The sequence below is a fragment of the Pituophis catenifer genome, unplaced genomic scaffold (genome assembly GCF_029215685.1).
Source record: "Pituophis catenifer annectens isolate HBS135680 unplaced genomic scaffold, rPitCat1.0.hap2 SCAF_2, whole genome shotgun sequence".
NCBI classification, from domain to species: domain Eukaryota; kingdom Metazoa; phylum Chordata; class Lepidosauria; order Squamata; family Colubridae; genus Pituophis; species Pituophis catenifer.
In genome coordinates, this window is record NW_027256882.1 from 205,327,628 (window position 1) to 205,341,951 (window position 14,324).

The window sequence follows — 14,324 nt, forward strand, 5'->3', positions numbered from 1 at the left end:
TCTGAAGGGAAAGTTTACAAGCGTACTGAAGTTCTTCACTGAAATCAGTGGAAATTTAAAATGTGTGGATATGAAAATGCTACAGGTAGTGTAAGGTGTGGTACTGTCAGGTTATATTTTTTTCTGAACACTTGGAAATGTATGTCTGGTAGCTAAAAGCTACTGTTTCAGATTCTTTCTTACAAAACTGCAATACAGAAATGCCATAACTAATCACACCTTTCCAATGTTCTTTTATTATTGTATTATTAAGTTAGTCTTAATCTCTCTAAAAATGCGATCAAGATTCAGAAAACAGAATAAAATTGGCTGGCGTAATTTTGCAATTATATTCTTGTTCTATCCTCTTTTGTTTAGGTTTATAGTACTGTAGTTCCAAATAGATTTCTTCATAATTAAAATTATAAAGCAACATATTGCAGTTTCTTAAAGAAGGTGCTTCTTTAAAAAAGAAAAAAAAACTAAATAATTGCAGCAAATGGAACGGTATGAAGCTGGAGGCTCACCAAATTCATTTAAACTTCCTCTTGGTTTAAATTCTGAGTGAAATTGACAGATGTGAGTTGTTGCTTAGCATTTGTCTTTTCTAACCCATTCAAACTTGAATACGTGCAGTATATAATTTAAAAAAGGAGAAAATAAGTTTCAAAGAGACTTAGATAACATAATAGGTACCATTGCTATAGTCCACCTCTAATTCTTGCCCTTTACAGTATTCTCTCTCTCTCATTCTCTCTCTCTCATTCTCTTTCCCTCTCCCTCTCCCTCATATTATTTCAATGTATTTTAAAGACAATGTATTTAAAGACCAGAGCGGATGCAGAAATCCAGCCTTGATAGGCTTCCATGCAATTTCAAGGCTGGTACAAAAGAAGAGCTACTGTAACATATAGTTCTGAAAATTCATTGTCTTCTGTTCAGTTTTCTGAAAGTTTATTCCAAAGCTTTGTTTTTCATACCTTTTCTGATGCTTCTTTTGCAACATGTAAAATTCACAACTAATGGCCTTTTGGATGAATAATATAGACTGGTATTTGAACATCACATTGCTCACAACATGCTTCCTTTGCATGCAGCTTCCACTCCCATTTTCTTATTCCCCTTCCCTCAATGTAGTTTAGTCTAAAAGGCCTGGCTGGTCCCATCCTGGATAACAAGTCACGTCTCCTTCAAATCTTGCTGACCTTAAAGATCATCCATGTAGTTCTAGCAATGACCTTTAAAAACATTTTACAATACAGAGTTGTACTGTTTCAGCCTCCCATAATAAAAACCAGAGTGCTCCGTTTCAGTTTAGGGCCATGCTTGGGGAGTTGTATCTGTATCTGTGTCTGTTTGTGCTTCTGTGTGTGTGTTAAGGGAGGCCTGCAGTTTTTGCTGGATTGGTAGGGGTTCGGCGTAATTGTGGTTCCTCTCATTTGGTTTGATAATAGAAGCAAAGTAAGACTTAAGCTAACTCTTGAAGCCTCCTCTCCCTGGAATTTGTGTTGCCTATTAGTAAAAGGGATTATGCAACATCACCAACCCCTTGTATTTAACTCTATTTGGATTTCATAATGATCAGCCCATACATTCACTTTATTAACAAACTAGCCCAAAGGTCCTTTGAGAAAAATGTCATGTCTAACACAAGGTGAAGGGATTTCCTCCAGGCCATTTCTTCTTTTTTTAACAAAAACTCTGTTGCTTCTGTCAATTGTGTCTTGGCACTCTGCACCATCTAGAGCAGGGGTGTCAAACACGGTTTCATTGAGGTTTCATTGAGAACCACATCAGGGTTGTGTTTGACCTCAGGGGGCGGAGTGGGGATGGCCAGCTTGACGTCATTCGTGTCGGGGGCGCCTGTGCTGGCTCGAGGGCTCTGCCAGCGGAAAAGGGCTCCCGAGCTCCGTTTTCAGCTGGGACAGCTTCTTGCAACCCTCTGCCAGCAAAAACTCAGCTCTTGGCTGGGACGTCCTTCTGCAACCTTCTGCTAGCAAAAACATAGCTCGGGAGGGCCGCATGCAACCCTCCCAAGCTCCATTTTCGCTGGCCTTTGCTGTTTCCCGGGCAGCCCCGTGGGCCAGATCTAAGCACCCCACAAGCCGGATCTGGCCCATTGGCCTTGTGTTTGAAACCCCTGTTCAAGAACATGGGGTTAGTCTATCAGCCCACCTTCTTGGTTCACCAACCTGTCTCCCCATTGCTGAGGATTCAAATCAAGGGTTTGGTTTTTATTTCTTTAGAAAAATGTGGGCTGTTTTGCCTATTATATTTGACTACAAACACACTCAGTGTTTAGAACTAAGAATACACAGAAAACGTACTCTTGTTGATATATGTTGCTCACTTGGCTTTTGCTCAAAATAGATCCAGATGCATGATAATTGAATATTAGAACAGAGCCCTGAGTGAAAGGCTTAGCTGAAATAAGCAGTTACAGGTAGTCCTTGACTTAAAATAGTTCATTTAACGACTGTTCAAAGTCTTCAACAGCACTGAAAAAAAGTGACTTATGATCATTTTTTTAGACTTATGAACATTGCCGCATCCCCGTGGTCATGTGATCAAAATTTGGGTGCTTGGCAATTGATTCATACTTACGACGGTTGTGGTGTCCCGGGGTCATGTGATCACTTTTTGAGACCTTCTTACAAGCAAAGTCAGTGGGAAAGCCAGATTCATTTAACAATTTACAATTTAAGTTTACTAACTTAATAACTAGCTGTCTTTAGAAGAGCATATGACTGCCGTGGCCAGGGGAGCTTTTTATCAGGTTTACCTGATACGCCAGTTGCGCCCCTTTCTGGATCGGGACTCCTTATGCACGGTCACTCATACCCTCGTCACTTCCCGCCTGGACTACTGTAATGCTCTATACATGGGGCTCCCCTTGAGGAGCACCCGGAGGCTCCAACTGGTCCAGAATGCGGCCCCGCGGGTAATTGTGGGGGCGACATGGCGCTCCCATGTAACACCTCTCCTGCGCGAGCTGCACTGTCTTCCGGTGGTCTTCCGGGTGCGCTTCAAGGTATTGGTTCTCATCCTCAGCCTTAAGGTATTGGTTCTCGTCCCTCAGCCGCTCCAGGGCTTAGGGCCTGGGTATCTATGAGACCACCTTCTGCCACCGATAACCTCCCACCAGCCAATACGCTCCCACAGAGAGGGTCTCCTCAGGGTGCCGTCAGTCAAACAATGTTGACTGGCGGCCCCCAGGGGGAGAGCCTTCTCTGTGGGGGCACCCGCCCTCTGGAATGAGCTACCCCCAGGGATACGACTGATCCCAGACCTCCGTACTTTCCGCCGAGCCCTGAAGACTTTTCTATTTCAGCAAGCCGGGCTGGCTTAAAATTTTTAACTGGTTAATTTTATGGGTAAGGGGTTTTAAATTGGGGAAGCCAAATTGATTTAATTATGTTTTAAATTATTTTAATTTTCATATTGCATGTATTTTAATCTTGGCTGTTCATCGCCCTGAGTCCTTCGGGAGAAGGGCGGTATAAAAAATTAATTAATAATAAGAACAACAACAACAACAACAACTGCAATGGGCTAGGGCAAGAAAGGTTGTAAAATGGGGCAAAACTCACTTAACAACTGGCTCACTTAGCCACAGAAATTTGGGGCTCAGTTGTGATCATAAGTCAAAGGCTACCTGTAGTTTAGAAATTGTGATTTCTATTAGTTGTGCACTGGTATTTTTTGTAAGACAAGAAAATAGAGTGAAGAGTAGTAGGTCATTGATGCCAAGAAAGTATAGTCCAGAGCTATATTAATTCTGGTTATGTTAGCAGCTTGGATTAAAAAAATTGCTCGGCAAGCATGTGTAAACTAGTCTGACCTCTCCAAAGATAAGGCAATGTGTGATTCTAATAAATACAGTAAATCCCTCTTCCGGAGACTCCCACCCCTCTCATTAAGTCCCCAGTGGCACCCACCGCTCTTTTGACACCTCAAAAGGCAGCTACCCTTCCCATCATCCCTGAGAGTCACAGCTGACTTGGAGTCCCCAGCTTGTGTCTTTCTCTTGTGAACAAGCCAAAAATGCAATGTAACAAGAGAAAGCAGATGAGACACATTAGAGGGTTTTATTTTCCTCCCTTCAAGAAGGTTTTTTTGCTGTTGAAGGGGGGTTATGCGGAAGAAAAGAACGTAGGTAGGTGGTCTTTATAGCCTTGTACAGTTTTAACATAATGCATCTATGCCCTTGACAAAACAGGTGTTTAGAAAGTGTATGTGCTAGGGCTATCGGATCTGTACTGTGGACATCTAGAAAAGTTTTACATGGCAGAGAAAAAGAAACAGAAAATTAACTCTTGTACTTTTTAGAGGTTATCTGAATTTTTGCAGCTCAGATCTTGCAATTTGTCTGTCTGTCTGTCTGTCTGTCTGTCTGTCTGTCTGTCTGTCCATCTAATCTATCTATCTATCTATCTATCTATCTATCTATCTATCTATCTATCTATCTACCTATCTATCTATTGAATTAGAGTGACTGGGTTGTATACAGCTGAAAAAAGTATGGGTACTGTATGATTTTCTTTCAGCAGAAAAAAAGAAACACAAAACTAACTCTTGCTACTTTCTAGTGGTTATCTGGATTTTTGCAGCTCAGATCTTACTATCTATCTATCTATCTATCTATCTATCTATCTATCTATCTATGTAATTAGAGTGACTGGGTTGTTTACAGCTAAAAAAAATTACATGCGCTATATGATTTTCCTGCATATCCTACCCTTCTGCTGGTTTTCCATTTGAGTTCATTTGTTTCTTCTTTGGGCTTGCTTCTCCCTCCCATTTTATCTGCTTGTGCGGCATGAAGTGAGCAAATCTTTAGTGCTCTTGAACTCTGCTTCCTTACCTCTCTACTTCCCACACGGCTGCCACCACATTTCTCACTACTGTTTAGCGTGTTGCTTTCAAGTGAAGATTTTCAAACTGGGAGATTTGTGTGGGGAGAAAATAAAGGCCGTGTTCAAGGCAAGCAAGCTGTGCGTTCCCTTTGCTGATGCATGGAACCATCTGAAGGCTGAGTTTTTCCTTTACCCAATTTTTGAAAATCCCTTCCCACGACTTACATCCACCCGTTTTACCAATCAGAATAATACATTCACACTCAGTTCTCTTTGAGCGCTTATAGAAGTGCACTGACTCACAGGTACACCACACTTAATGTATATCCTATAGTTTTAATAGATGTTTCCAGATGGGGAGCTTTTAGCCCTGCCAATCAAAATGCATTAATGAAGGGTATTTTTTTCCAGGATAGGAAAAAAGATAAAGCAGTGGGAACACATAAGGGGATTATATGGAAAAGATGATATCATTGTAATAATCCTTCATACAAGGCAGGGTGGATGAACCAAAATAGTCTTGGAGATAACAGTTGTAGGATACAATTCTTCCTGCTTAAAGTATGATTTGTAGAATAGTTGCCTTCAGTGGTAGGTAGACTTACCCACATTTCCTTCACTCCAGTTCATGCAATAAGTCATGTTCAGCAAAGGTAAGCCCAGAATGGATTCAAGATCAGGACAAGAATGGAATGAAAAATTAATTGCTTGAAGTAGAACTTAATGCTGATTTTTTTTTCCTTTTTGTGTAATTTTTTTTTTCTTTAAATGTTAAAGGAACTCATATGTACATGACATATGGTCATCTCTACTTCTAGTTCCTTATCTAATCAAATACCATTAACACAATCATGTCATGTACTGGAAGTTTTTTCAAATTTGTTACATCTCTAGTGTGAAAAATATAACAGCCAAGCTTTTGGGGGCCATCCTTCTGATGAATCCAGTAAGCCTTCAAAAAGGACTTTTTGTTGGATTAAATGAATTTTTAAATTACAGGAAGCATACATAACAGTTCTTAAAGCCTGCTGTCACTGATTTTACAATAAAGGCTATTCCAACACTATTCAATATTTCATTTTTATTCTTTTTTTTAATTAATAATTACTATTAATAGTAGTAAATGTAGTTTGGTCTCTTTAAAAACCTTCTACAATGTATCCAGAGCTTCCACAGTTTTAGAAGCTGCTCATTAACGCATTTTGCAAAATCTGAAATTAGTGAATGATTTAGTGTGTGTGTGTGTGTGTGTGTGTGTGTGTGTGTGATATATATATATATATCCATCCATCCAATTGTATTGGTTTATTCTTTTTTGTAATGTTTCAAATTTTTAAATATACCATTATTTACTGTCTGATGTAATATTAATTCCATTCTGAATCCAGATTCTCCAAATCAAAGTTCTCCCAGTTATTTTTAAAAAAAGATTACTTTACAACATCACATTGAACATAGTCTTGATTGTGTGGGTAGCTTTTTACTATTGCACTATTAAAAGATGAATAAATGTGATAGTCTAAGATACTTGTACAGGATAGTATTGACCACAGATAGTATTGCATTATGGAAATGTACCTCATTGATCCAACCATACAGACACTCCAAGCCAGTGGCAATATTTGGCAGAGAGAGACAACATGGTGCACAGCTTTTTGGTATGCCTTCTGTGTCAAAGGGCCTCTTTCTTGCAATAAATCCTGGGACCTCACTTCTCCCATATGTTTTTATTTATTGGTTTGTTTGTTTCTCAAATTTATTTGCCACCCATCTCACTGTGGGGCTACTCTGGGTGACTTAACAATAGTAAAACAGAAAAAATGATAAAACAAAATTGAAACATGACAATAGCAAAGCAAGGAAACAATAAAACAGTAAAAATACAATAATAAGCAAAAAGAAGGGCAGAAGGGGAGCAGAAAGCACAGGAGGGAGGTGGGGTCAGTTAATTAGTCCAGTAGCCATCTCGCTATTGGGTCCCCAGGCCAACCAGCAGAGCCAATCTTGAGACCCTTACAGAAGGATAAAGGATGGGGTCAGACCTCACCCCAGGGGACAGGATGTTCTGGAGGGCTACAGCAGAGAAGGCTTTTCTTCTGAATTCCTCTCCGGGATTTCCTTGACCAATGGGATCCACAGCAGGCACCCTCTGTCGGCACGAATAGGGCAAACTTGTCTTAGCACAGGGATGAGGAACTATAGCTCTTTTATGACTTGTGGACTTCAACTCCCAGAATTCCTGAGCCATTAGTGTGTGATGAATCATAATGTGCTGCCTGACTTCCGACAGTTCAAGTGCTATATAAATTACTATTATAGGCTATATTATATTAATTATATATATTATTATATATTATTACATATTAAGGTTGAGCAGAATGGTGGCCTGTTGGTGAAGATACTCGCCTTCCACTCAGAAGGTCAAGAGCGCAATCCTAGGTAACGGCAGATGTTTCTCCTAGGGTGCAAAGAAAAAAAAAACTGTGAACTGTCTGCATGGCATCAGGAAGGGCATCCAGCCAGTAAATGCTCAGTTCCATCCAGTCACCCTGATTCAACCTCAAATTAAGAGATTACAGAGTTGTAAAAAGGGAGCCTTATTACAAGTTAAGGTTCTGGTTCAGGAATTCTGGGAGTTGAAGTCTACAAGTCATAAAAGGGTCCTAGTTCCCCACCTCGGACTTAGCAGGACAAGACAGCTCATCAAATAACCTAGATCTGTGCCGCGGAGGGCTTTGATTTTTAATTTAATTTAATTTTTTTGCCAGGTTTTCACAAAGTAGCAAATGAGATCAGATTAGTCAACCTCTTCCTATTATTTCATATGAAGACTCAATTTACAATCACAACGAATTACGACAGAAATTCTGGTCCGAATTGTGGCCCATAACATAAGGCAAGGACTACCTATAGGTCCTTTGATAAGCAGCTGTTTTGTTTGAGTGAGCAGAAAACTGTGGTGGGTTTTTGAAGGGTTGTCATGTCGTTCTTCTCAACTAGAGAAGCAGTTGCCTAGTTCCTGGAGTTAAGCTGATGACTCTCCCCTGTGTGTGATGCCCAGAAACTATGATGAAGAACCATCGTTCTTCAAGTGGTCATCTGTGCATTCACAGCTCCTCCCCTATGTTCCTTTCTTTAGATGCTTACTCATCAGTCTTGGGGAGCTGGGGGGAATGTTGGAACCCCATCTTGATGCATGTGCAGAGGGCCAGGCTTCCTTCCAAAAGTCTTTGCTGTAGAAGAAGAATCACAGTTAGAGGTAAGAAAACCTGTTCTTGTAGCACCAATGGAGAAAAGCAACAGTGGTGCTTTTATGAACTCAGGCAGCTGCCACTAAAAATGTCCTGGAAGTAATGTAGCCTTGCTCAGGAAGAGAGTTGGTCATTGTAAGGAATGTGCTGCCCCTTTGTCACAAGAGAGCCACAGAGAGATGGGTGGAGAAAGGTGGGGCTTTATTTGGTTGTATAAGACATTTTGTTCCTCTCGCTTTTCCATCTACTTGTTTGGAACCAAATTAACTGAGAGAGGTAAAAGCGATTGATGCCATATACCCTCCCTCAAGGTTTTTCTCAAGTTTCCTCCTAGATAGTATCCCTCGTGGTGTTAAGATGCAATATACGTAGTGCCTGTCTTAGTTCCTTAACCATTTTGGATGAAACCTGGCTATTGTGAGCAGATATCCATCCTTGACATTACTGTCCATATCACCTTGCCATTCACCACAGCCACAGTGTTCAGTTTTATCTAGCAAACACAGTTAACAAAAGATTCTGAACATTTTTTTTTTAATTTGATTTATATGCCGCCCTTCTCCAGAGACTCAGGGCGGCTTACAATGCGTTAAGCAATAGCCTTCATACTTTTGTCTATTTATACAAAGTCAGCTTATTGCCCCCACAAATTGGGTCCTCAATTTACCTACCTTAGAAAGGATGGAAGGCTGAGTCAACCTTGAGCCTAGTGAGATTCGAACTTACAGTAATTGCAGACAGCTGGTGTTAATCACAATACTATCAGTCTGCTGAGCCACCAGGCTCTCCCATATGTTTAAGAAGGAGCTCTTCCTTGACCATTTCATTAAGTGCCACGGCATGCAATAAAAGAGCATCAGAGAGGACCCTGGCATTGTTATCAGCAGTAGTCGGTAGTCTACTACAGGGGTCCCAACCCTTGGGCCACAGCCCACTAGTGGGCCGCAGCCTGTTTGGAAGTTGGCCACATAAGCAGTGTGCCACTTGCACAAGTGGCAGGCAGGTGCCTACCGCTCACATGGAACCATCTCCCCTCACCCCGCCGGGCTGCCAAGCAGGTAAGGTTGGGGACCACTGGTCTATTAATACAGGTAGTTCTTGATTTACAACCTTTTATTTAATGACAAAGTCATGACCAAAATTCAGATTTAATGGTCATCATATTGTTCTCCCCACCCCCCAATATTCACATGATCACAGTTCAGGTGCTTAGCAATAGGCTAACATTTACGTCAGGTTGCAGCATCCTGTGGTCACATGATTGTAATTTGCAACTTTCTGGCAAAAAAAAAAAAAAACAGCAAAAAATGCAATTAGGAAAGCTGGATTTGCTTAACGACTTGAAAATTTGTCCAGATTAATACTTTCGGACATTATACTTACAAGAAACCCTCTGTTTTCAATAAGAACTCTTCTGCATAAATTGCTTATTAAACTACATACAAAAGTCTAGTCCCCTATCAATTAGCATATAGGCTTAACAGCATTTTTATATGTTTAACTGAAGTGTTGTTTTTTTAAAAAAAGAAGGAAATGTATGATAGTTTATTATGGGGAATGTTTTGATGCTGTATGTGAGCCTAAGTAACCACAAATTGTTGGCTGTCATCTGCTTCTGCAGAGGAAATGCTAGCAGCATATTGTACTGCAATAGTATATCGTATTTGTTTCTCATATAGTAAATCCTAGAATTTCCAGTAAAAGTATAGATATATATAATTCCTCTATTTTTCTTAACAGATGGATTGAGCCAACATCCTGAGTGTCTGTCAATACGTTTTAAGTATCTCCAAATTACAATCTGTGGGCAACATATTATTGCTTATGCCACCTTTATTACTTTAGAAGTAATTCAAGGTGGAGAAAATACTTATTACTCCTTCCTCCCCCCGTTTTCTCCCTGTGAGATAGTTTGGACTCAGAGAGAGTGACAGACCCAAGGTCCTTCAGCTGGCTTTCGTTCCTAAAGTGGGACTAAAACTCAGGCTCCTGATTTCTAGGCCAGCACCTTAACATGTAATCATACTCCTTTTAACAACCCTGTAATCACTTAATTCGGGGTAGAGTCGGAGCGACTAGATGGAGCTAAGCATTTACTGGCCAGATGTCCTTCCTGACACTATGCAGAGAGTTCGCAGCAGATATTTTTTCTTTGCACCCTAGGAGAAAGAAAAACCACTCTGCTCAACCTTAATAAATATAATTATATATAATATAATTAATATAATATAGCATGCAATAGTAATTTATATAGCACCTGAATTGTTGGAAGTCGGGCAGCACATTACAGTTCATCACACAGTCAGCTAGATGCTTAGACCAGATTTGGCCTTTTGATCCACCTATCAAGTTTTTCCCAAGGACCTGGGATAGGTAAATGTTATTATTTGTTGTGTTAAAGTATCACCACAGGATGCAAACTGTCCCAAGTGAAGCTGTCTTTTGCAAATGACTGATGGTGATTTTGCCAATGCTCATGGCGTTCATTACTATTATGTACACAACAGTGTGAAATTCTTTAGCTGATGTTGGCGTTCACATGCATTGAGTTTTTTTTTTTTAATTTGATTTATATGCCGCCCTTCTCTGGAGACTCAGGGCGGCTTACAATGCGTTAAGCAATAGCCATCATACTTTTTGTATATTTATACAAAGTCAGCTTATTGCCCCCACAAACTGGGTCCTCAATTTACCTACCTTAGAAAGGATGGAAGGCTGAGTCAACCTTGAGCCTGGGGAGATTCGAACTTACAGTAATTGCAGACAGCTGGTGTTAATCACAATGCTATCAGTCTGCTGAGCCACCAGGGCCCTGGTGTAAGATGTTGTAAGATATCGGCATAGCATATGTGTGAATCCAAGCAGTGTGGCCTTTTGTAATTGAGAAGTGAAGAATGCCATCCAAGATTTCATGATATGGCACCCAGCGTGCCAATAACCATTAGGACCATCATGGCCGGTTTAGGCCATCATCTTTCCACTTTGATTTTCAGACCTCGATATTATTATTGTGTATCTTGGTACAATGACTAATAAAGATTGAAAAACAAATGGAAAAAAATTAAGATACATAAACACAGGTAGAAAGATACTGGGTAGTATGTGTCCTTTTGCCAGGAGTGAATATTTGTTAAAAGTAGTGAAAATGAATGCAGGGGTATGGAGTGCTTAATAAGCATGTATAATAAAAGAAGAGATAAGGTCAAAAATGAATGGATTAAATACAAAAGTGAGGGACAATGTAGAAGAGGAGCAGTATGAAGAGACAGGTTGCTTGAAGAGAGAGAATGGATGTGGATTCACAACTTATGAATGGGTTGAGAAGAAGGAAAAGCCCAAAAGTAATTGTATAGAGTTTATGGGACCCTGAGAAACAATAAGGTGTGATGATTTCAGAACAAAAGGTAATGTATGAAGCAGCAAATTGTGGTGGAAGCAAGGATAGAAAGGTATGAAAAAATACCATGAACTATAATTCATATAAATTAGTTCTAACTATTTGTTTTTTTATTTTCTCTTCTTCTAATATTTTTAAAATTTTTATTTGGCTTGCTGCTTCTTACTCCCTTTCTGCACTTCGCATATCACTGCTTCTCCTGAACGGGTCTAGCTTTAAGACCATCTATGAATGGAAATGAGCCAGCAGCTCACTATTGAGAATGTGTCTATTTATTCTAACACTCTTCAGCTGGTCCAGCAAACCTTCTAAAGACTCAACACTTGTCCTTCCAACAGAATGTAGCAAAAGAAATTTAAACGTCCTCATAGTTACCTTTTCTGTCTCCTCACCGATGTGAAGCCCAGCCTTTATATTCAATACACTGGTGGGCATTTCTCTTCATTCTTGGATTTCACTTCTTGCTCAGATTTTGGGATGACAATACAGGGTGGCTTAATCAAGCTCAGCGCTTTCCATTTATATTGGAGGAGCTTGCTGGTGTCTACTTTGGCTCTCTTATTTCTGATGATTAGAAAAACAAACCCACCATGAGGCAATTAGGCACGCTATATCAGAGCTGCACCATGGGTTTGAGAGCTTTGAGCAACCCATCTGCCAAATGGCCCCTGCCCTGCTTGTTTTAGGAAAGGAAGTAAGGTGGAGGACTAATATGTAACCTCTGCCAAAAAATGCAAATGAAGTTGTGGTCAGCCAAGCTTATTTTCTCTGGGTTATTACTTTGGCTGCCCTAGACTTTGCCTTTCTCAGATTGTCCTATTGGTATAAATTAATCCCTCCTCCCCAATCCTCTAATTCATTTTATGTATTATTAAAATGGCACTTTTTGGGGGAATCGTTTAAGTTTTAGCAAAGTCTGTTAAACACACATTCTTTGGAGGGCTGAAAATATCCTGACACCAAACTGTAGGCATCAATGTGGAAGGGGATGCTTACTAATTATAGACTAGGTCAACGGAGAAAGAATTTCCTGGCTCTCTTGTAGTGTTGGGATCATGGGATTCCTAAGCAGAGGACACAATTGATGTCACTGCTGTTTTGATGCTATAATTCAGCCAAACTCTTGGCTCTGTTCCATAATCTATCTGACTTCTCCCATGACTTGCCTTTTTTTTTTAATTAAAGTTTTATTACACACATATTAAAACATTGGACACGGTGTAACTGTCCTGACATTCTTTTTGCCATACATACTAAAATGAAAGATAAGTATCATATATACCTTATTACTTATATACAATTAGTCTGTTCAGTATTTACATATCTAAAGACATCCTTCTTCTATCTATATTACTTATACATTTGTTTTATCCATTATTATTCTATTGTAGTTATATAACTTTAATTCTCCATTTTATGAATTCTAGTCAGTTCTTGTTTTTTGACCCTCTTCTGTTCCAACCATTGATACAATTTGTTCCATATCTTGTGGTATTCTGACTCGCCTTTATTTTTCAATTCCAAGGTTAATCTATCCATTTCTGCACATGTCAAAAAAAATTTGATCACTACTTCTTGTAGAGGAGTTTCCTTATTTTTCCAATTTTGGGCAAAACTCAATTTTTGTTGCTGTTATAATATGTATTATTAAGTAAATTACCCCTTTACTGTATTTCCATTTATAATTCTATAAATAAGGCTCAAAGAACCAAAAGAAGTTAGAGCAACAAGAAGCACAAGAATGAGATATAGATATAGAAATGCAGGGAGAGCTAAAAATCTTATCTCTCAATATTAATGGATTAAACTCACCCGTGAAAAGAAGGAAAACATTCAATAAACTAAAGAAATTAAATTTGGATATAACAGCAATACAGGAAGTTCATATAGAAGACAAACAAAAACAATTGTTGGAACACCCCAAACTAGGGAACATATTTGCCTCATTAGCACAAAAAGAAAAAAGAAAAAAAAGAGGAGTAGTGCTATACATTAAAAAGGTGATTTTGGCTAAGCAAATCTACAAAGATGAAGAAGGCAGGATTTTGATTGTAGAGACAGAAACAAATAAAAAAAAAGTTTTACTAGTAGAAATCTATGCCCCAAATGGAGGACAAGAGAAATTTTATAGGAAATTACATAATATCATTCATGATATAACATATGATAACATCTGCATTTTATGAGATTACAATGCAATAACTGACAAAAAATTAGATTATAAAAGGAATAAGATGAGGAAAGGAATAAGAAGAACCTTAGCCAAAACTTTCTTTAAAATGGTGGAGGAATTGAACATAAAAGATATTTGGAGAGAGAGACATCAGGACATAAACTAATATACATACTACCGTGTTTCCCTGAAAATAAGACCCTGTCTTATATTTTTTTTGAACCCTGAAATAAGCACTTGGCCTTATTGCCATGCACTCAAAAGCCTGATTGGGCTTATTATCAGGGGATGTCTTATTTTGGGGGAAACTGGGTATTCGAATAGACACAGATCATGGTCCAGAATTGATATGGTTTGGATGTCAATGAAATTACAATCAGATGTGAAAGAAGTCAAAATTGACACAAATCTTTGGGCGGACCATAATCCTATGAAAATTAGCCTGATAGGAGAAAAGAGGGAAACAAGATGGGCACTAAAAAGATTGATTTTAAAGGATGAAGAATTTAAATTAATGATGCCCAAAAAATTAAGCTTCTTCTTTAAAGAAAATAAAAAAGAAGATACATCCATATAAAACTTATGGGACATAGCTAAGGCATTCATGAGGGGAGTTACCATATCTTATATGGCAAAATAAAATAAAATAAAAAAGCAAAGATGGAATT

General features: G+C 39.0%; 1 protein-coding gene across 3 annotated transcripts in view; it reads left to right on the forward strand.

The window, feature by feature from the left end:
• ZNF462 (zinc finger protein 462) overlaps positions 1–14,324 on the forward strand; it is a 167,867-nt gene that overhangs the window by 121,769 nt on the left and 31,774 nt on the right. The window contains exon 9 of one of the 3 annotated variants that reach the window (XM_070938544.1): positions 7,975–8,094. The exons of the other annotated variants lie outside the window; for them this stretch is intronic. Within the exon in view, the coding sequence (XP_070794645.1) occupies positions 7,975–8,094 (120 nt within the window). The remainder of the gene's footprint in view (positions 1–7,974; positions 8,095–14,324) is intronic. 3 annotated transcript variants of the gene reach the window in all.